Source organism: Acipenser ruthenus, chromosome 6 (assembly GCF_902713425.1).
Source record: "Acipenser ruthenus chromosome 6, fAciRut3.2 maternal haplotype, whole genome shotgun sequence".
NCBI classification, from domain to species: domain Eukaryota; kingdom Metazoa; phylum Chordata; class Actinopteri; order Acipenseriformes; family Acipenseridae; genus Acipenser; species Acipenser ruthenus.
The window spans coordinates 66436603-66460351 of NC_081194.1; the positions used below are offsets into that span (position 1 = coordinate 66436603).

The following is a 23749-nucleotide window of genomic DNA, read 5'->3' on the forward strand; positions in this document are numbered from 1 at the left end:
CACTACGTAGCATAACAATACAAAAAGATTCAATTTAAATATTATCTTCTCTGAACCACAATAGTGGACACCAATGTTTAAGACTCAAATTCGAAACATCACCAACAAAAAAAATATATATTCTCTCCAAGATATCACAAACAAATAACCAAGGAGGCAGTAATAACCAAAAAATATTTTACCTTTGTTTCAAAACCTCAGTGGTGAGAAGGAAGGAAGTAAAACTTTCCAAATGCTGGACCCATCCTCATTTTAAACTCATTTTGTGGTATATATATATGAGCCAAATATACATTTTGCATTGCCTAAGCATTTTTTTATTTTTCAAATATGCATGTGATTTTTGTAAGATTCTCTCTTATTATGACATTGTTTGAGTGACACATTACCAGACCTGTTTTTAATAGCCCTGTTGACATCTGGGTGACTTGCTGTTACTTTAAATGCTAGATTTAACTGATGCAGAACACCCAAGGGATAAACTTATGAGATTTATATGAAACAGCACCACTGCAGTATAAGAATGGCTGAACTCGCCCAGAAGATCGCTTTATTATCTATTACTATAGACTACTCAAATCTACAGGTTTTGGTATAAAAACATAAAATAAGCTAATTCAAATACAAATTGTTCTATAAAATTTTGAAAAAAAATATTTCAAGATTGGCCAATTAGCCAATTTATTTAAAATAATAGTATCAAGGTTATTTTAAAGCAGTGTTAAGTACATGTTTTATGATCAGGTCCTCAAACAGCGACAAACACAATTCCATGCAAGTTTTACAACAACTTTAATTGCGGTTTCTGCTCACCTGCTAACCCTTGGATGAATACTGGGTGGTGAACTGGTGACTTAACATGCTTCTTCTAAACCAGTTTTCATTCGCAAATACATGGAATGAAGTGGCACTGTTTGGGTTTCAAAATCAATGCAATCTTAAACAATACTGTGATTTGCACATTAATAATCTAATGACCACATTTTTATAATGGCATAGGATTTTAACATTTAAATGAGATCACATGTATTCATCCTCAAGGGTTTTTTTTAATTATTATTTATTTTGCATTATTAATCTCTTGAAGCATCTGTCCCTTAAAAATAAGTCTTACAATGCCCAACAATATGATACATACTTGTCTATGGCAGAATTGAGGAATGTTGCAACAAGCCTGTGAAATAAAACTACATCGATTTCCAAACACACAACTGTAGAAAATGACGACTGAAAAGCTTCAAGTCTTGCAGCCTGTAGAAAAACAAAAACAAAAACAAAAAAACAGTAATAAACTTTCTTGGGCTTTGGATGCATGCATGCACCATTAGACCTCACAAAAGGTGTTTGCTTTAAAACTTGGAAGATGTTAAAGTCTCTTTTTCCAGAAGAAGGTCAGCATATCTTTGCTGTAGTTCCTTCTCTCTCTCCTGCTGCCTCTGGACATCCTCTCTTAGAGCCTGACAAACGAAACATACAAATTAGTTCAAAACGGCAAAATTTTGCTAAACAGCACATTCAACAGAACACCTGCATTTTGGAAATAGTAATAACCTCTTGTCTCCTCGGGATGGCAGTGTCCTCGTGTTTCTTCAGCTCCTCGAATGTGCGCAGTTCCAGGTTAGCCTGTTCGATCTGATCCCACAAGTCGTTCATCTGTTTTATGAGCCCCATTGCTCTCGACTGATAACCACCCAGCAAGATCTTCATTTTCTTCTCCATCTTTGCCGCCCTCTTTGCCTCCATCGTCATGTGTCCCCTGTTGATCTTTTAGAGAACACATAACTAACAGCACTGTACACTTTCTACAACTTGAGACATTCAATATCTAAAACAATAGGACTTAGGATTCATCTAAAGACAAGAATTTATGATCAGCGATCATCAGCCATTTGATGCTTGGAGCACCAAGACAGTGACATGGTCCAATTCTTTAATCATTTACAGGGTACATTACCACTTATTTTTCCTAGTAGTTTGTTTAATTTAATGCCTGAAGTGTCAAACTGACATCTGGTGTCTGTTGGATAAAACAGTGTGCACGCAAGGTGCTAATGTCAAAACCTGTAATCATATTACAATTATTTTTATCCTGGGGTTCAACACCACTGAACCTTGGGCCCTTATGAAAGGACTACCCACTTGTTTAACATGCGATTCTTAATGCCGTGAGGATCAAAGAGAAGAATTAGGCCAACATTGTAGTAAAGGGTCCTGTAAATGTCCTGTGTGTAGTTTATTTTTTAATTTTTTTCTTCTTTTCTGAAAAGCAGACAGCTAGTATAAAGGGTGTTTATGCTACCAGCCTACATATGGATTTCTAGCAGGCTCAAGAGAGCAATCTGAATTAATGCATCATACCAAATGAAATAAAAACTATTGATGCAGAGGCTTGGAGTAAGGTATCAAAATATAAAATAGTGTTGTTGATCTACAATTACTAGCATTCACATCAAATTAAGTACACATACCTGACTAATAAAGGCTCAAAGGGGCAAGATAACCAGACAAACATAGGGTTCCAAATGGAAAACCAGCAAGACATTCATATAAAATGTACCCTCAAAAAAAACAAAAAAACAATGATAATTCGGAACATGCTTCGTGTTCCAACAAGAGCAAAGCAAGAATTTAAATGTTTACTGCCTCATCCTCAAATTACAAGGCTGCGTATCCAAAGTAATTTTAAAATGTGGGTCGGTGGGGTTAGACCTTTCCCCCTTGACAAAATGTGGTTGTCTACAGCCAGATCGAGTCAAACAATTTACAGGTTTAATTTTAGAATTGATAATGCTGCACTTAAAAAAAAAAAAAAAAAAAAGGGAAACTTCAAAACAACATGCAAATACAGCAATTCCCATTAGGATATTTATTATTTTCTCTTGGTGGCATTATCTCCTCTCAAAATATGTCTTCTGTTGCTTCAGTGAAACCAATAGGCTGCTGACCAAAGACCTTGTACCATTCGATAGATAGATATAGATATAGAGAGAGAGAGAAAAAATAGATGGGCTTCAGTGAGTTACAGGAAAATAATTTCATCTAGGGTTTCTGTGACATCATAAATTACGAGACCGAAGGTCGAGTAATTTATAAACTGTCACAAAAAGCTGGAGATCGAATTGTTTTCCTGTAACTCACTGAAGAGGCCCATCCATTATTTTTTTATAATACATGGATACCCTTGTGATGCTAAAATTAAAGAAGACGAGGTTCAGCAGCACAGTTCGGGGTTTTTTTTAAACGTAGTGTTTCAGTGCTGTACAGATGTTCTGTCATTATCCATCAGTGCTTCAGCTTTATTTGGACGATTGCCTTTACCTTGTTTTAATTTCCCGTTCCTCTCCAGTTCCTGAGATACAAATGTACCAGCTTTACATCATTTAACGTATTCTCATTTTGTTGATCATTAATGAACATTTCTGTACTGTGGGTGTTGTCGAGTGATTGAAAATGAGACATTTTGTGTTTGAATTGAGAGTGATGGTCTCGAGGAGTCGAATGAGTCAAAGTTGAAGTATATTTTCCTCTAGAGGAATTATCACTTTTTGACGTCACTACTGTCGTATTATGCCGTTTTTTTCAAATGGCTCAGGATGCAAATATAGCCTTCATCTATCTATCTATCTATCTAAAACCACAACCCATATCACTAAATAGTGATATTTTACTTTGTGTGAGCTTGTAAGAAATGCAAAACCCTGTAATTTCACGTTTTCAGTAAACCCTGATGACACTATGTATAATTTATTTTAAGTTATTCACTTGCGTTTAACAAGCAGCAGGTTTAGGCTTCCCTGTGTTTCTGATTAGACTACATATGACAACTGTGTTTGGAACCAACAATGTAAGGACGTTTTGATGCATTAATGATAAATGTGGTCTGCAGCTGTTGCTACTACAAATCGTGTTAATTCTCTGAATGAAACTACTGCCGCCCTTTCTCCCCTCAGAAGTAGCTGCTGTGTGAATCAATTCCAGGTCGCCGCCCTCTTTTCCATGCCAAAAAATATTAAACAAACCCACCCTTTGTGAAACGTTTCCTTGATTAACTGAAACTTAACCATATGTGTCCAAACAAAATATGCTTCAAATCACAGTTTCAGTGGTGCCAGCTCTAACCCATTAAAAGTTCTACGTTGTTTTAGTTATCCATTTTACTGTATATAATGAAGGTTCATTGTATCCTTATATTTCCTTTGAGACTACATTATGCATTGATCATTTACAACATTTTAGTACAACACTTTATACCGTTCCAGAAAATTCTTTAACTCTTAGTCAGCGGCAATAAGCTCACACAGAAGATGGAAAATATACGCAGTTCACTTAGAAATTTAAAGCATTTCTTTAAATATTGTATTTATTCATTTTAAGAAAACAAAACTGTGTTAACAGTAAATACCTTTAAAATGCCGCAAACCAAATATAAATATATATTATAGTTAGGGCTTATGCTTTTCGGTTTTAACCGATAAACACACCCAATACAAAAAAAAATGAAATCTGTGTACGGAAAAACACTAGAAATGGTTACTCAATTCACATCGACTTCACCCCTTTCCCATCTGCAATGTCCCTCCTTCATGACTTGTATCTATCATTGATTCATTCTGAATACTTTAAACCCATCCCAACTACTGAGTGGCAGCAAAATCCTAAACTTAAGTGTGCAAGTACAGTCAAGTTACTATAGATATTGTGACAGAAAAAAACAGCCAAGCATTTTGGAAAGTAACCGAAAACAATTTTCATACAGTATATAAAGCAAAAGCCCCGAAAAAAACAATTTACATAAAACTCAAAAATAGAAAAATGAAATAAACGAACAGAAGCCCTAATTATATTGTACTTGGAAATGTAACATGTACAAAATCTAGTAAAAAAAAAAAAAAAAATTGTCGTCAACACCAAAGCATACCTGTGCTTTAATATGAAGTTGCTTGGTATCAAAATAAAGGTACGGGATTAAATTTTAACCCCTTCAGTGCTAGGGGGTGTACCGCGCACGTCCTAAAATAAATCTCACTGTAGCGCCGGCTGTGAGCATCAGAGAATTTAATTTTTTTTTGCAGGGTGTGTAGAAGGGTTTCAGCTCTCAAAATATGTAAATGGTGTATCGGTCACGTCATTTAAAAAGTGCATGATTAACGTGTAAACTGCCCTGTATACGATTTCTCCGTGTTATTCAATGACGGAAGTCAAACAAGCAAACAAAAAGGTCTGTATTATTTTTTATAGTGCTTTGATTGGCACAACTTTTGATGGATACAACATTTAGGGGATCTAAGGACCTATTTTTAGCAAACAATCTTACTTTCAATAGTTATTTTCAGAACTGATCGATCGCTATTGATTACTGTATGCTGTCTCTGTTGTACCGTGGCATATGCGGTAGTAACTCAGTGCTTGGGCACGCTGTGTTTGACCAATTGCTTACGACATTTTAGGATATGTGTGGGAGGGTTTAGTCTCTCAGCGTGTGCATGGTGGATTGATGACGTCAATCAATCTGAATGATTGATGCCTAAACTGGCCAATAGGCTTTCTCCATGTTGTTCAGTCTGGAATCCAGTAAGTCAAATAAACAAACTGAAGAGTTTTATATTTTGGATCGTGGTTTGATTTGAACAAATCCTGATGGCTACAACATTTAGCAGACCCACAGGAGATATTTGACAAATTGTTTTATTTTCAACAGTTACTTTCAGAACTAATCAATTGTTATTGATTGCTGTATACTGTCCCAGGCTATGCTGCCTCATCAGCAGTAATAATAACATTATAAAATATGTCGGTGCCCTAAAGGCTGCGAGTGAGTAATTGCTTACAAAATTTTAGGACATGTGTAGGGGGATTTAGTCTTTCGGAATTATATTTTGAATTTAGTTTTTGTCTACATTTAAAAATATGTATAGTTTACATATCGAGCCGACGATGTTGTTTTAAACGTTTATCATTATTATTATTTATTAATACAACTGTTGACGCAGCCATGACATAAACATACTAACTCCTATTTGTTTTCTCCATAGACAGTTAACATATTAGCAATGCAAGACACATGCAATTTGTCTAATTACCATGTTAGGAAATTACTTTTTTAGGGCTTTAAAATTGGCACAGAGATTGTAATTTTTCATTTTTTATATCATTGTTAATTATATCATTGAAAAGTTCAGATTGTGCTGAAAAAAAAAACTATATAGGTTTCCTTTAGAGACCTGTGAGAAATTTAACTTTTAAACAATTCAGTCCCAAATTCAAGAAAAACCTCTAGCAATGGGGGTGGAAAAAGCCTTAGCAGAGAAGGGGTTAAATCACATGTAAGGATATCCTGCAATCTTCAAAGTGTTATGAGATGTTTATTATTTTAAAACACGCTGGAATGCTGTTGCTATGAGGGGTAAATTGAATTAACTGCTTGCGCAATGCAGGTTAGCTGTGGCTAATGAACAGCCAATGAACATGACTGCTTGTGTTAGACACTGGTTTCTACCATAAAAAAGTATATATTTTCTTTATTAAATATATTTATTTATTTACAAACTAGAATGTGTCAAACCCATGAGCACACAGATCCCAAAATTAGTAATTCTGACAAACAATAATTATAGATTTAAAATAAAAAACACATTCTGTGTAACATTATTTCAAAGCACCTCATCACAGATTATACATACACAAAGCAATGCTGCACCCTGCTGGAGATATGATGTAAATACATTCAGTTTTCATTAGAGCCACTGCAACTTACCTCCAATTTCTTTTCCAGAGATTCGATTCTGTCCTTTTTGCTGGACAGGTTGGCTCGTGTGTATCGCCCCTGCCCAGGAAGGTACAACACCTGGCTGTAGCACTCCTCCCACACCTGGTTGTAAGCATCAATTGAGAGATCTCCATGCCCCATGCCATGCTTCACCACCTCCATCTCCTGTACCAACAGCTCATCAGCCTGAAGATCACACAAACATGTTATTCCTTTTTTTAATAAAGGATTTTTATTCACTTAAGTTTAGTATTTGATAAAAAGTCAATGATACACCGATCCACACAATTAAGAGATATTCAGAGAAGTGTATATTAAACTTCAAAATCCTCCAAATCCTATAATCCAATAACCAATATCCCTCCAAGACATTTTGTCTCGAGGGCTTGTAGATATTATTTCAATACAGGCATCTGGCATTTACAAAACTTGATGTACACATCTATGGATAGCTAACTTCAGCAGTGTACTGTTAATGAAAGGCACTTTTACAAGCATGCCCTTGGGAAACGTGTACTCAACTCAAAAATATGCAATGTTTTTAAATTTACACATTTTACCTTAATAGAAGTGTTATATACTTTGCATTCGATAAAGTAACATTTGGAACCAAATAAGGAAACCCATCACAAAGCCCACCAATAGAGTCCTGCGCACAGTTAAATGTGACTACATGTGCATAACATTTGTGTAAGGCATAGACATTCAATTTATATTGAATGAAACCGTGAACCCTCCCTATTTACCTTTTTCATATCATCTTCCTGCATTTTTTCATACAGGTTATGTTCCAGGTATACTATATGTTCTGCATTGTTCGATCCAGACCCCAGTCCTTTAGCCTTTTTACCCAAAGCATCTGTGTAGGGGTGATGCAAGCAGTCAAAGTGAATCATGGTGATCATTTCTTTCTTTATCATTTCTTCTGCCTTTTGAATCTCTGTTAAAGGTGGTTCCACATTCAAAGGTCTTAGGATGGTCTCATTTACCTGTATTAAAATTAAAACAGATTAGAATATTAAAAACAGAAAAGCCTGATTGGTTTTACCAGATTGTCCATCTATCTTGGTACCCGTTACCTTGACAACCTGTAGAATTTGTAATACTAACCCTGGCCAGCCAGGATTACAAATCTAAAATCAACCCAAAAACACTTTGCACGATGTAAAAGTGTGGAATAAGGGGTAACCTTTACACCAAAATTCATTTTTGAACTCACTTCTGATGGTCTTGGAAGATTCCTCTGTATAGCCACATGTCTTTGCTTTAATTCCTTTTCACGTTCTGCGTCTCTGACTGCCTGAAAAGGGACCAGAAATGAAATACATTTCAGTTTTTACTACAGAAGATTTTTAGGCACGCCCCAACATGAATCTCCAGAATATGAAACAATGTGAATTTAGTTATATCATGTTGCAATTTTTTTCAGTGTTTTCCCATTTTATCAGTTTTTGTTGGCAAACATCTTTGTACATCTTACAGTGTGCAGTGTAGTAAGGCCTACAGTTTACCTGTTTCCTCATGTCGATTTCTGCTGCGTCTTCCACAAAGCTCTCGTCTGTTTCATGTTCTTCCAGTTCTTTTTCAGCATTCTCCGGAAGGACAATCTCAAAGTCGTTTTTTGGTGCTGGTAAACCCATCAAGCCCATTCTCAGTTGTTCACGTGACTCTCTTTCCTATTACAATAGAAGAATTCTGCATCATACCCCCAATCTGCTGAAAATCACATTACATGCTCAAGTTTTTTAGCATTTCGCTTTATAACTAGGAACTAAAGTGAAGTGGTTGTGAACAAATTAAATATAAAACTCCAAATAAACATTTGGGTTTAAGGCAGACACATACCTGTAGGTATGCACCTGCCAGCAAATCTTAAATCAAGTGGATACTTAACTAGTGCAACATATAGAAACATCTTAGTCTTACCAGGTGCTTAGAATAGGATGGATCATTATAATCAACCATCCCCTCTTCAGCATTAATGTTGAGCTTGTCACGTAAAGGGGTTCTTCCAGGGGTTATTCCAATAGCTGGTTTAGGTGTGAGTGCACCATGTGGGGTCAAGCCATCAGTTCCATTAGTAGGCGTTCTAGAGGAAAGAGAAAATTGATCAGTCAACATTGTGCAATCACTAATTCAAGAAAGGTCATTGCATTTTCTAGCTACAGTTTATGGTTAATTCGGTTTAAGATTTAATATTTGCAGACATCCATCTTTTTTTCTGTTACATGCACTGTTGGATGTTTGATTCCATACACAAAGGTTTAACAAGTGGCTGGATTTACAGGGATGTAATTAAGACTCCTATTGAATAGCAGGTTCACCATAACAGGTTTTAATATGTGTTTGATTAGCCCCAGTGTATAGGTAACAAGCTCAGGTGCGTCTTATTAAACTCCTAGTAAAACTAGGAATAGATCAAACTGCTATGTAATGGGAGTCTTATTTCCATGTCTGCCCCCTGTATCTTAGAGCAGTGAACAGGAGATCAGACATGGTTAATAGGCTGCCAACAATCCAGCTAGAACAGAAGTATTATTTTGTAAACCTAAAATTAACATTGAATATCAAAATCTTAAGTGAACGTGCAGGTTACCTGAATGGTGTGGCAAGCACTGTATTAGGCGTCTGGACAACTTGTCGCTGGGGTGTCACTCCTGAGAAGTCGCTCTCATGAAGGGGGGTGTTCAAACCACCTTTCAGAGGTGTATCCACATTCGTCAGGGCCATCAGGTTCTGAGCTTCCTGTTCAGGATTTAAACAAATTGCTAAACTAATGTACTGTGTATACTTGACACACACATGCCTAATGTGGCAAGTGAGAATTAATCAGTTAAAACACTGTCCAAAGAATTGCAATACTATAAAATATAAATGGGGAACTAAGCATCTCTCAAGACAAAATGTATGGGAAATGGCATCTCTGATAAAATGGTTTGTATTCATGAAGCTAAATGGATTTATGAAAAAAGTGGTTGTAAAGTTAAAGTATGAACATGATAAAGTATGCATCATTCACAGTTTAAAAAAATATATCAGGAGGTGATCTGTTACATTGTTTTAACCTCTGTCCATATCAATGTGGCAGTTCATTTAGTAAACCGTGTTAATGTAATCTTGAAAATAAGGTCAGTAAGGTCAAGATAAGAGACTTTGACAGTGTGGCAACAGCAGAACTTGATCTCAGAATCACAGAATACAGCTCTGAATACAAAGCCAATCTCTGATAGTTTAGTTTGAAATCAGAAAGGCACAATATGGCAGCCATATCAGGTCACAGTGAAGGGCGCCATTAAATTTGACCAGGTATACTTTGCAACCTAAACCAAAACTTAATAGAAAGGTGTATTCCTATTTCAAACTTTGTTAGTGCTGGATCAGAGAACCTCAAATAGCAATTTACTACAGGTAGTGCAGGTACATAGATCACAAATCGAAGTTCACAGTTCCTAAATTGAAGACATGCACTAGATCAGCATACAGAACTATTATATATGGCAGCAAAAAAAAAAAAAAGAAATGTCAAGTTTATACAAAAATATAAAGTCATGTAATTCATACAGAAAAACAAGTCAAAAAAGTGCTAAACTAACAGTGAAAGAGTGAAAAAGTGCAAAGGTTTTTGGTCAATTCGAGACCATCCTCCGTGTTTGAAGTTTACCTGGAGAATCCTGTCCTGAGCAGCTGGTGTTTTCGGAGTGCGCAGTGCCATTGCATTGTTGGTCACATTATACTCAGACAGCAAAGCACTGGACGCAGAATTGGTAATTCCAGACTCTTCAGCCGTCTGACGAGCCAGCTCACTGGCCTGTCCAAGTTTTACAACTTCCTCCAGTTCAGAGTCTGAAATCTAAAAAACAAACAAAAACAAAGCTTGACTTTAAGGCATAACCAAGTTCAGTGGAAGGTATCTGTGTAAACATGAAGGCAATATCTTGAAGCGTTAAGCCTTCACCACCAAGTGTCTAAACTCAAGTTTGCGTACATTTTAAAAGGAAGAGAATCAAGAAATGAGCAACTTCTTAAGTACATTTACACTTTTTTCTATTACACGGATTGAAATTTCTTGCTCCACGTAAAACTATAAACAAAAACATGTACCTGCTTTGTTTTGAATACTGTATTTAATACAAAATATACTACATTGATGAAGGGACTAAATATTTGTTCCCTGATGAAAATATCAGCATACCTGTGGAGCGGGGAGAACTAATTTGCTCCTCTTCTTTGTAAACTCCGACACTCCACTAGTCTGCAAAATAGCAGAAGGGAGATCCGATTCCTTCTTCTTCTTTATCTTCTGTTTATCTTTCTTGCGGTCTCTGTCCTCTTTTTCACTGTAATACATTACGATTTTACAGGAAATTAAGTGCATGCATTTGCTGTATATTCCACCACAGATATGATCCCATGTTCAATAACGCAGAATTCTCATTTCATTATAGTCATTATAAAAGACTCTGGAATCTAAACACTTCCATTAGATCATTTGTTTAGTCATGTGTTGTTTTATAAGGAAGGTGACAACTTAAAATACTATGATTTTTAATTAAATTAAATCTTAGTGTTGGTATGCACCTAGTATGAGGTTTATTGGTCATATGCTCACTGGTTTATATGACTGGTCACCAACAAATGTAGGAATACTTACAATCTCAAGTCTCCATCAAGGTGCTGTTGGCGCAGCCTTTTAAAGTCTGGCTCCAAGGCTTGGTAATTTTCCATTGAAGTGTCATAAAAACCTTGAGCTGGCTTCTTTTCAAAGGGAATCTCAGCATTGTAATCCACACCCCTTTTCTTCTTCCTTTTCTTTTGTATCTCAATGCCAGCTGCCCTCAGCTCCCTTCTCTTCTGAAGCGCTGCAAGTCGTCTATGTAGAGCAAGTTGTTGCACAAAAGAAAGGAAAATAAGAAGTGTGGAACACAAGAGATATATTTAAGCAACTTAAAATTAAAATTCTGGTCAGGCGGTGCACTATGCTTAGTTGTGAACAGTACTATCAGTACCTGAAGAAATATAGTTGATTAAAAAACAAACTATATGCTATAGAAAAAACCTGAATCTGTTGAAAATACGTATTCATTAAGTTTGCGGGGGGGATTTCAACAGGACTTACTGCATTACACTAATGCATTTAAACTAGGGCTGTCAAGCGATTAAAAAAAAAAAATGATTAATCTTGAGATTAAAAAAATTAAATCTCAGTTAATGGATATTTAATTGATACAATTACTGCAGCCATGTCATTTAAATGTGTTTTATTACTAATGCTATCATCATCATCATCATCATCATCATCATCCAAAAAACCACCCAGCACAAATACCCTGTTTTCCTATTTCTGGATTCCCTGTATAGTTTTATATTTATTTACAATCCAGCATTGTGTTTGAACCAACTGCTAAATCACAATGGAGTAAGTTTATTACTCACCTTACTGCATTTACAATCATCAGTTTCCTTTACTGATAAACTGATGTTTTTTATTGCTGTTTAAATAATAATAATTTTACATTCTCATATTAATAACTTGAAATTGCCTAAATAAAACAAAACATGCACTGAGTAACGGTTATATCCTCCATAATTGTAAATAATATTGCTTAAAAATAAACGTGGTTATTGAAATAAAACAAAGCTACAATGTTAACAGGTCTGCAGTTGGTAGCTATCCAACAGCACTGGTTATACTTATAGTACTGTACTTAGCTTGATTCATGGGTTTGCAGCGATCCTGAATTTCTAAAGGAGTACTCTGTCGAAACTGACAGGTTTCATATGTTGTACTGTTGATGTCTGTAGCAGAAAAACTAGAGTATATTTTAAGAAGTGAAAGCATGTTTATCATGCAGGTGGTACAGCAGACTAGATGCAAATGTGATACTGGAACTCACTTTGACAGTAGATTCAAGTAGATCCTCTTTCTATCCAATGAACAGAAAGTTAAAAAATAAAATAAACGTTCCATTCACAAGTCCTTCAGTTTGAGTGCTTTGCAACATAATGCGGCTCCGTGACTAACTTTATATTCAAACGATGACGACACGCATTCAATCCTGGCATGCACTAAAATGGTGCTGCAGGAAATGAAGACAGAAGTGCAACTGACGTGCGCTAAAAAAAACAAATCTCCCAAAAAATTAACGTGCTAATCATAGACGTTAACTGCAATTAATTAACAGCCCTAACTGAAACTAAACAAATCATGACAAACACACTTGTATTACCTGGCTTCCTCCAGTTGCTTCTCTCTTGCTTTTCTTTTAGCCTTTTTACCCTGAGTGTTAGCCAGACGAGCTCTTGCCTCAGAAAGCATCTCAAGTTCATCTGAGAAAACAAAGTAAATTCACAGAGGGCAGACAGTTACACAGAAACTCTTTTTAAAAATAATTTGTATGCAAAACCACCAGGAATACCGGCTAAAACCTTTCATTATATATAAAACATAATAATAATAATCCTGTTTTAGTGGTAATATTGAAAATGCATCCAAAATATATTTTCTGTTTTGCAGTATGCAAATCAACACCACCTTCCTGAAACCATAATCACGTGATTGTGTACCTTCATCCATATCAACAGGATCAGGCCTGGCTGGCTTCGTCTCTGGGTTGGGATCAATCTCGCCTGGTTTGAGTTTACGAGGGTCGTCTGCAGTGTCCTCCTCGTTGTCTCTCTGTGCAGCTTTGTCTCTGAAATACAGGCAATTAATAATGTGAAAACGTATATTTAATGAAGTACATACCAGGATTTTAGAAGTAAATATACGCAACATGTGTAAGTAATTAAAGGAAAGAGGTCCATAAATACATTCACTACTTGAAAAGTGTTATATAGCTATTGTTTTTACATTTATTTTTAAAACATCTTTAACAGAGAATTGTGAGGGTCTGGAACCAACTCCCCAGTAATGTTGTTGAAGCTGACACCCTGGGATCCTTCAAGAAGCTGCTTGATGAGATTCTGGGATCAATAAGCTACTAACAACCAAACGAGCAAGATGGGCCGAATGGCCTCCTCTCGTTTGTAAACTTTCTTATGTTCTTAACACTGTTCTTGGAAGTACTTGGAATTAGACTGTACAAGTGTCAGATAAACGGAAACAGTAAATATGATACCACTATAGTGTAGAATGCTATAGAAGATGGTATTTTAAGACTGTGGCACTTGCTTTACAGTTTATGCAACTTAACGTCATCTATATTATCTATATTGAGAGATTAAATGTCTTGCAGTTTGGAAGGAGACACTTACAGCAGGAACTCGTAGTGCTCCAGACACTGAGCTGCTGTTCTTCCAATGATGGGAGCAATCGTCCTCCACTGAGTTGGCATCAGCTTAGCCAAATGAAGCAGCTTCTCCTCCTCCTCACGTGACCACTCCGTCTTCTTAATGCTCGGGTCAAGCCACTCATACCTATTTCACACACAGACCATACAAACAAACAGGACATGGTGAGCATATACTTTACAATCTAGACACACAAAATGTAACCTAGCATTCCTATTACAGCACTGTGAATGTTTTACTTACCATCTAGCTTTGCACTGCTTGGCAGATTTTCTGTGTAACAGGGAAGCGATACGGGACCACTGGTTTTTGCCATATTTCATAACAGCTGCTTTAAGGATTTCATCCTGGAACAAAAACAAACAGCAGTGGTTATATCATTTTGTTTACATCATGGAACAAACCTGTTTTTCGATGCGTTGTGTGTTTAAACTATTAACCCAAACTCACCAGACGCAGGAGTGGGGATTAAACTGGTCTAAGCTTTATATTAATTCAACAGTACATCTTCTGTAGCCTTGCTTTAGCTGCAGGGTTACAATATCTTGCTTTCCACAGTCAGGTATACATTAGCATTGCTTTCTGTTTCGAGTTGTGGCTGCTCCTGCTCTAATTGAAGCTCTAGGCGAGTATAAATCATTCTGCAATAGTGGATCAGGTAAAAATACAAAACAAGGGGGTTGCTTTTATTTTGTTATGCTGATAGGAAACATATATGGAATTAAATGCGGCATTTAGGTACAAGACCAAAGCACACAGCTGACAGTGATGGGCAGCTCTGGCACTGTATGAAACTACAGTACATATGTTCTGCATGCATTTGGTGAGGTTTTTCATGTGACATCATCAACCACGCCGCGGTCAAAAAACCGGTCAAAAAACAAAGCGCGGTCGTTAAACTTTAGATTGTACAATGCCAGATGTGTGTTGTACTGTTGGGAGAACCAACAAAAGAGAACAACTTCGCCCTCCTGTCTGCAGAGTCATTAGCAGGGCAGAAAAAAAGGATCTCGGTAACCCAAAGTCGAAGACGACAAACTGGACTCCAACTCAGTACACACGTTTGTGTAGTGCGCACTTCATATGTTTGAATCAGTGATATATTGGTAGTTAGTTCTTACGCTAACATTATTATTATTATTATTATTATTATTATTATTAATAATAATAATAATAATAAACCGATTATTCTGAAATATTTACACTTAAGTTAACGGAGATTGCACAAGCGGTTTGATGATTCTCAGCCCTTACATAAAATATTATTTGCCCGTTAACAGAATGCATTATGCTACATTAATGAATTCTTAACTAGAAGTTTATAACATTTAAATGCACAATAATGAAAACTGCATTCATCTACATGTAGTTTTAAGCTACTTGAAACATATTTTTAATGCTGTGCTCATTTTTGCACAGCACATTCCTTTATTACCGTCTCAACCACTTACCTGTTACTCGCTGAAGTTAATTTTATAGGAACAAAAAAATCTACAGATTCCAGTTACTGACGCTTCGTACATAGTACATTTAACTAAAGATTTTAAACGTTTACATACAAACATACAAATACTGTATATAATTCATATTAAAAAGAAAAAAACACACGAGTTGCTGTCTTTCAGGGTAGTAAAAAGCACCAAGGGTGCACAGTAGGGGTCATAATTTCCAATTATCTGGCACTTGTCATTATATGTTTTTAATTCCTGTGACACGGGATGAGAAGTGTGCACTGTGATTACAAATACATTACATTTTGCTGAAGATACCGTTTTTGCATTTGCCGCTATGGTTGTTTTGACAGCAGGTATGGCGGCGCAGCCTTCTGGGGTCACATGACTGCAACACCTCAATTAGTACAGATGCACGCACTTGTTAAAGTGCACACAAATATACTGTACCAACATCAATTCTGGTACGTTCAGTATAAAATGAACATAATTCAGAATGGCACACATGATATTTTTCCTCCCGCAGACAGGCTTTTTATCTCCTTGCAAATAGAAACGCATACAAACAAACGTCTCATCGTGGAAAACATTTGTATGGAGATACATACAGCAACATGAGGTCAATATTTGTTTGTATATTGCAAATTGTGTGACTCACTAGTATAATAATGGGCACGTGTCATAAAACTAAAGTACCTCGGTGCGTCTAACAAATAAAAGCATTAAAACAATGATCTTATTTTTGCAAATCGACTCGGAGTTGAGATTCTAAACAAACAAAAAAAACCAGAAACGTGCTGAGTATGTAAGTTACTGTAGTTGTTGCTTTTAGTCTCTTACCTCAGTATTTCGCCAAACACCTCCTTTTATCATAATTCGCGGCATCTTGGAGATTGACTACAGATACTCTACTACGTCTGAAAAATAAAATAGCCAATTTTAAGAGCAATTTAGACAAGATTTTCCACACACTACTCTGTTGATTTTCGACCAACACAGCTTTCAATATGGTTCCTCAACTTCCGTTGGCAAAGGACCATGGGATTGCAGTAAAAGGGAAATTACAAAAGATTCTTACAGATAGCACTTGTGGGAGACACAGCGCCGTGCGGCGAACAGGAGGGGTACTGCTTTCACTGCACTTTATTACATTTTGCTATGCTTTTTAGCAAATGTTAAAAGGCAATATACAGGCAATATAGGCACATTTTGACAGCATGTAAGGTGGCTCTTAGCCAAGGACGGTTTACTTGGCGCCATGACCAGGTGCTGCGATGTTTGGCCTTAGCATTGGAAGACAAGCGTAACATGACCAATAAGTTGCCACCTGTTCCATCAAAACATTACACACAAAAGACAACATTCCTCCGCCCAGGAGAGCAACCACCAAGAAAAGGTGTTAAAACCAATCCTCGCCCAGATCAACTGGAAGCTGCTAGAGACTGGAAAATGCTGGCAGATGTTGGTCAACGGCTTATTTTTCCACCTGAGATTGCCACCACTAACCTTCGACCAGATATTGTCTTGTGGTCTGGATCAGCACGCCTTGTTCACCTGGTAGAGTTAACAGTGCCATGGGAGGATGTTGTAGATGAGGTGTATGAGAGGAAGAAACTGCGGTATGCTCAACTAGCCACTGAAGCAGAACAGCGAGGATGGAGAGTCCAGGTTTACCCAGCGGAGGTGGGTTGTCGAGGATTTGTGGCACTCTCTACAACCCGGTTTCTCAAAGATGTTGGATTCAGTGACCAACAGTTGCATCGCACAGTGAAGAACTAATCTGAAGCAGCAGAGAGGAGCAGCAACTGGCTGTGGTTGAGACGGAAAGATTCTGGCTGGGGATCTCAAGCACAATACAAAGAAAGAAACGCTGATGTACAGGTAAGTAAGCTGGGCTGAGTTGAGTGGGGGTCGGAGGGGGGTGATTCTGGGACGCCAGAATCACAGTCAAGCCCTCTTGAGGTGTCGTGGGCTAGTCGACGAAACACAGAGGATGGAAGGTGCCCATTTGAAGACCCCAGAGATGTACCCTACTTAGCTCAATCCAGACGGTTGTCATGCTGATGCGCTGGGGAGAAGCCAGCATCGCAGCCGCTGCGTGTGCTGATGCGCTAGGGAGGCAAAATAAGCTGATCCCTGGAGCCAGCATTACACTTCAGCCATCAGCACCAGACAGAAGGATATCTACATCATCATATGGAAGGAAGCGCAAATGGATGGAGACACCTATGGATCACATTAGTTTACTGTAAAGCTACGTCTTAGTTGGTGCTTATCTTGGCGAGAGCCGAGTTCAAATTAGAATGAAGTTTTAACATCTACTCTCGTGTAATGGAAATCATTTACAATGTAATGATACCGGATTACAAGTGTGCAATATTACAGTTGTGCCAAGGGTCAAGCACATAAAAATGTAATATGTTCATATCAGTCACATAATATTGTAACAAAGTACAAAAGGAGGCTTGGTGGTTTGATTTACGAATTGAACAGTAGAGATCCTGGGGGACCCCTAGCCGGCAGAAGAACCCCTTCAGCAGCTTCATCAACTGGTAAAATAGTCCAGGGCAACTAAGACAAAGCAGAACCTTATCAGAGCAAGGGAAGGGGCCCAGGACATCGACCCCCACCCTTTCCATGGGGCTGCAGACGGGATACTGCTGGAGGAGGGCATGTGACCAATCCGAGGGTCCTTTCCGGGCCGTGCAGTCATCACAGCACCGACAGTAGTTCTCCATATCACGGCGGCAGCATGCCCAGTGGAAGCCCTGCTGGAGCCACCGAAGTGTTCTGGTGACCCCAAAGTGCCCTGTACCGGGGGCGCCATGGTGGTCTTGGAGGACTGTTAGCTGCAACGTACTGGGGACCACCACCTGCCAACAGACCTCCCGGCCCACCAGCTCCTGCCACTGCCGCTTGAGTACAGTGTCGTGGAGGACAGGTTGCAGGTCCAGGTCTTGGTCATGGTGCTGCTGCTACTCCTCCGCATCGGGCACCAGCTCAAACTCTTCCTCCTGGTCTTTGTCCCCCTCCTGCACCGCCGCTGTCAGTCCCTGTTCCCTGATCTCCCGCTTCAGGCAGTACCTGCAGTCCTCCTTGGCACAGGGGCGACGTAACAGGGCATCTGCGCTTGTGAGACACTTCCCGGCATGGTGCTCTGCGGTGAAGTCGAAGGACTGCAGCAGCTCGATCCACCTGCCGATCTGTCCCTCTTGTTCCCGGAATGTCAATAACCACTGCAGGGTGGTGTGAAGGGTAGCCTGCAGATGTTGTGGCGGAAATGGCATACCGCCGTACCACCACGAGCAGTTCTTGACGGGTGACACAGTACCACCATTCTGCCTTGTTTAGGGACCTGCTGGAGTAGGAGACCACCTTCTCCCCATCGGGACCCAGCTGGGAGAGGACTGCCCAGATCCCTTCGTTGCTGGTGTCGGTGTCAAGCAGGAACTGGATGTTGGGATCAGGTGGGGCGAGTACTGCAGACTGTATCAGGGCACGGTATAGAGCCGGTATAGTTGGGCAGCTATCGTCGCGACGTGGGCCAAAAATCGGCGGTAGTAAGATGTCAGCTCCAGGAATCCCCTCAGCTGCTATTGATTGGTGGGAACTGGCCAGTCCCGGACCACACCGATCTTTGCCGCCTCCGTACTGATCCCCTCACTATCAATGCGATGACCCAGGAAGGTAAACCTTCTCAACAAACAGCACTTGTCAGGATGCAATTTGTCCTGCCGCTTCCAGTCACTGCAGCACTTGTCGGAGGGAGGCTAGGGCATCTTCAAAACTGGGGCCAAGGATCAGGAGGTCATCAAAGTAGACCAAGCAGTTCTGCTGGATAATGCCTTTCAGGGCCCTCTCCATTAGCCGCTTGAAAGTTGCTGGTGCCCGAACGGCATTACCTTAAACTGCCACAGGCACCGGCTGGTCAAGGTGGCTGTCTTTGGCCGTGCCTCGGGGGTGAGTACCACCTGCCAGTATCCGTTTCTCAGATCCAGCGAGATGAACCACGATGAACTAGCCACCAGGTCCAGGGACTAGTTGATGTGGAGTAGCGGATGCTAGTCCTTTCGTTTGACCTCATTCAAAATATCTCCCACAAAAAGAGATGCTTTAAATGTACCCGTTTAGCACACAGGAGCCTTTTTATTCCATCACTAATGCCAAATTACTGTAGCTATAGTGTCACATGTGGGAAGAGGCAGCCCTGAGCTACCCTATGCTCAGTTGTTCAACATCAAAAGAGAGTGGTATGCTCCCTAAAGACAAAGTGTGAAAACTTGACAAAGCCCACTGAACCCATTTGCTGTAATGACAACATTCCAACCCAATTAACTCTACCAGCATCCTTGGAGACAGCGGGTACTAAGAGCAATAAGGGAAAAGACTCCAAATTAGATGTAGCTGTTTGATGTGTTGACTCGAATATGCTAACAGACGCTGCTGGCTGTGTGGTCCTGACACACATTTTCCTGTCAAAACCACTAAGCATGTGCATCAATTTCAGAGGGACATTGAAAGTTCAAATTGCAAGTTCAATTTGTTTATCAATCTGTTGTGAAATATATTTTTTTAACTGGAATTCACACCACATAAACTCAACACCCACTTCAATTGTTTTATTTATTCCAGCACCTTTACTCAATTTTTTGGAGCTCTATTTTATTACCACTCTGTACACCTAAACAAATAAAACACAGAGAGATAAAAGTGCAACATGGTGCAAAATAACACTAACACAATCTGTACTAACAATGGTATTCCCTTCTCTTCTCATATCTTTACCGTATTGTGGCATTGTGTGGCAGGGTGGAAGCCCTTTCAGTGGACAGGTGTGGGGAATATTGGATTGGATGGGAGGGGGTTAAATTCCTTCCTGCAAAAACCGGTGGGAATGTGGCTGGAGCCAAAAATTGAGCCACAGGTGTATAAAAAGGGTGATCACTGGTGTTAGTTTGGAATTAGCTTTAGAATTAATATTGGTGGTAGAGGTGTAGGTTAGTATTTGTGTTCGTGGTTGGTGTGCTGTGCTGTGCTGTGCTAGACTGTGTTTAAGGAGACTTGAGTAAAGGCTAAAATGCCAAAGTGACTGGGGAAGTCTTAGTATTCGGTTTTATTCAAACCTTTCGTTTTGGCCACTGTGCCTCGGTTTGTTTGTTCCTGTCTTTTGTTTATTGTTGCTTAGTTTGTTATTGAAGTGCACATTAACTTGCAAGTTCTGTCTCTGAGTCTCGCTTCCTGACATTCACCAGCCTAAGCTGTGACGCTATCCTTACCACACATATATATGTTTTGAATATCAACTGTGTCTTGGTATGACAAGGAAACATTATTGGATAACAATGCCAATCCATACCCTGCAAGATAAAACTTAAAAAATTCTTTGGATTCTGCAGATTTAACAATTACAAGTATCAGCCAGTAGCAAATCCAGTTTATGACTAAAAAGGTTAACAGAAACCAGACTGATCAATTTCAAATCCCTCTGTAAAACAGTCCAGCTATCTGCTGCAGCCAATTCAAACAAGAGTCTACCGAATTTAGATAAAATCCCTGGAACTGTCAGAGACAATATTATTATTATTAGTATTATTTATTTCTTAGCAGACGCCCTTATCCAGGGCGACTTACAATCGCAAGCAAATACAAATACATTCAAGTGTTACAATATAAGTCATACAATAAGAACAAGAAATACAATAATTCTCAAGTGTGACAAACCACAATTCAATAATACAGCAGATAATAGTGAAAGTTACATCAGGATATGATTAAATAGTGATAGTTACATCAGGATATGATTAAGTACAAAATACTACAGGGTTCTAAAGTGCAGATGAGGCTGATTATGGAGGCGCATACCCACACTCTCTTATGAAATGGAAATGTGATTGTATAATTGACATCTGCAGTCATGGTTCAACCGTTTAAAGTGCTTAATTTGTCATTCCCTTTGAAGAGTAGTCAATAACGCATAGTGATGTGCACCAGAAAGTATTTGTATTTGCTCACATCGACTTAGGTCATCAGTTAATTGTATTTTCCTTCAAAACAACTGCAGTATAAGCAATGTGTTTGGCTACAATAAAAATTCTTTCACCATTTACAAACTGGCTGTGTATCATTCCCTCTCCATTAAAAGTGTCTCTTGCTTTAGGAAGAACACCACATTTGGAAGCACACTGCACTTGATAAAACTCTCTGTTTTTAAACTGTGAGTAGCTTCAAATTACATTTTCATTGTTTTTATTTTTTACTGCCCCCCTAACTTTTTCCCTTTTGAGAGATCAATTGGAATAAAAACCAGAAGACACAGGGGTCCCTGAGGACCGGGGTTGAAAATCACTGGCTCACTAAGCCTTAGGGGCAAGATGCCAACTATTGTATCAATACACTGTTGTCATTTCTCTCACAAAAAGAGGTGCTTTAAATGTACCTGTTTAGCACACAGGGGCCTTTTTATTCCAACACTAATGCCAAAGTACTGTAGCTACAGTGTCACATGTGGGAAGAGGCAGCCCTGAGCTACCTTTATGCTCAGTTGTTCAACCTTAAAAGACAGTGGTATGCTCCCTAAAGACAAAGTGTGAAAACTTGACAAAGCCCACTGAACCCATTTGCTGTAATGACAACATTCCAACCCAATTAACTCTACCAGCATCCTTGGAGACAGCGGGTACTAAGAGCAATAAGGGAAAAGACTCCAAATTAGATGTAGCTGTTTGATGTGTTGAATCGAATATGCTAACCGACGCTGCTGGCTGTGTGGTCCTGACACACATTTTCCTGTCAAAACCACTAAGCATGTGCATCAATTTCAGAGGGACATTGAAAGTTCAAATTGCAAGTTCAATTTGTTTATCAATCTGTTGTGAAATATATTTTTTTAACTGGAATTCACACCACATAAACTCAACACCCACTTCAATTGTTTTATTTATTCCAGCACCTTTACTCAATTTTTTGGAGCTCTATTTTATTACCACTCTGTATACCTAAACAAATAAAACACAGAGAGATAAAAGTGCAACATGGTGCAAAATAACACTAACACAATCTGTAATAACAATGGTATTCCCTTCTCTTCTCATATCTTTACCGTATTGTGGCATTGTGTGGCAGGGTGGAAGCCCTTTCGGTGGACAGGTGTGGGGAATATTGGGTTGGAAGGGAGGGGGTTAAATTCCTTCCTGCAAAAACACGTGGGAATGTGGCTGGAGCCGAAAATTGAGCCACAGGTGTATAAAAAGGGTGATCACTGGTGTTAGTTTGGAATTAGCTTTAGAATTAATATTGGTGGTAGAGGTGTAGGTTAGTATTTGTGTTCGTGGTTGGTGTGGTGTGCTGTGCTGTGCTGTGCTAGACTGTGTTTAAGGAGACTTGAGTAAAGGCTAAAATGCCAAAGTTACTGGGGAAGTCTTAGTATTCGGTTTTATTCAAACCTTTCGTTTTGGCCACTGTGCCTCGGTTTGTTTGTTCCTGTCTTTTGTTTATTGTTGCTTAGTTTGTTATTGAAGTGCACATTAACTTGCAAGTTCTGTCTCTGAGTCTCGCTTCCTGACATTCACCAGCCTAAGCTGTGACGCTATCCTTACCACACATATATATGTTTTGAATGTCAACTGTGTCTTGGTATGACAAGGAAACATTATTGGATAACAATGCCAGTCCATACCCTGCAAGATAAAACTTAAAAAAATTATTTGGATTCTGCAGATTTAACAATTACAAGTATCAGCCAGTAGGAAATCCAGTTTATGACTAAAAAGGTTAACAGAAACCAGACTGATCAATTTCAAATCCCTCTGTAAAACAGTCCAGCTATCTGCCGCAGCCAATTCAAACAAGAGTCTACCGAATTTAGATAAAATCCCTGGAACTGTCAGAGACAATAGGGTTCTAAAGTGTAGATGAGGCTGATTATGGAGGCGCATACCCACACTCTCTTATGAAATGGAAATGTGATTGTATAATTGACATCTGCAGTCATGGTTCAACCGTTTAAAGTGCTTAATTTGTCATTCCCTTTGAAGAGTTTTTATTTTTTACTGTCCTCCTAACCTTTTCCCTTTTGAGAGATCAAATGGAATAAAAACCAGAAGACACAGGGGTCCCTGAGGACCGGGGTTGAAAATCACTGGCTCACTAAGCCTTAGGAGCAAGATGCCAACTATTGTATCAGCACACTGCTGTCATTTCTATGCATTTCATTGTCCATTGTATTCCCAAATCTGTTCAATGA

General features: G+C 38.8%; 1 protein-coding gene across 1 annotated transcript; it reads right to left on the reverse strand.

The window, feature by feature from the left end:
* Positions 1-516: 516 nt before the first annotated feature.
* LOC117411353 (cell division cycle 5-like protein) lies at positions 517-16551 on the reverse strand. Its single transcript, XM_034018730.3, has 16 exons — positions 16348-16551; positions 14300-14403; positions 14021-14182; positions 13331-13458; positions 12994-13093; positions 11418-11636; positions 10959-11103; positions 10428-10616; positions 9363-9511; positions 8693-8855; positions 8278-8442; positions 7986-8066; positions 7513-7755; positions 6755-6952; positions 1552-1764; positions 517-1457 (listed from the first exon to the last, which is right to left on the reverse strand). Exons 1-16 carry the CDS (start codon positions 16390-16392, stop codon positions 1350-1352), a joined length of 2412 nt encoding a protein of 803 aa, XP_033874621.1. The 5' UTR covers positions 16393-16551; the 3' UTR covers positions 517-1349.
* Between the last annotated feature and the right edge of the window lie 7198 nt (positions 16552-23749).

What these genes read in the sequence shown, in the direction of transcription:
- LOC117411353 (XM_034018730.3), bottom strand. Translation starts at nt 16,392, where the DNA reads ATGCCGCGAATTATGATAAAAGGAGGTGTTTGGCGAAATACTGAG. An exon ending in AAGCAGTGCAAAGCTAGATG is followed by an intron (nt 14,183 to 14,299) that starts GTAAGTAAAACA and finishes TGTGTGAAATAG; the next exon opens with GTATGAGTGGCTTGACCCGA. An exon ending in AGGAAGATGATATGAAAAAG is followed by an intron (nt 6,953 to 7,512) that starts GTAAATAGGGAG and finishes TGTGATCTTCAG; the next exon opens with GCTGATGAGCTGTTGGTACA.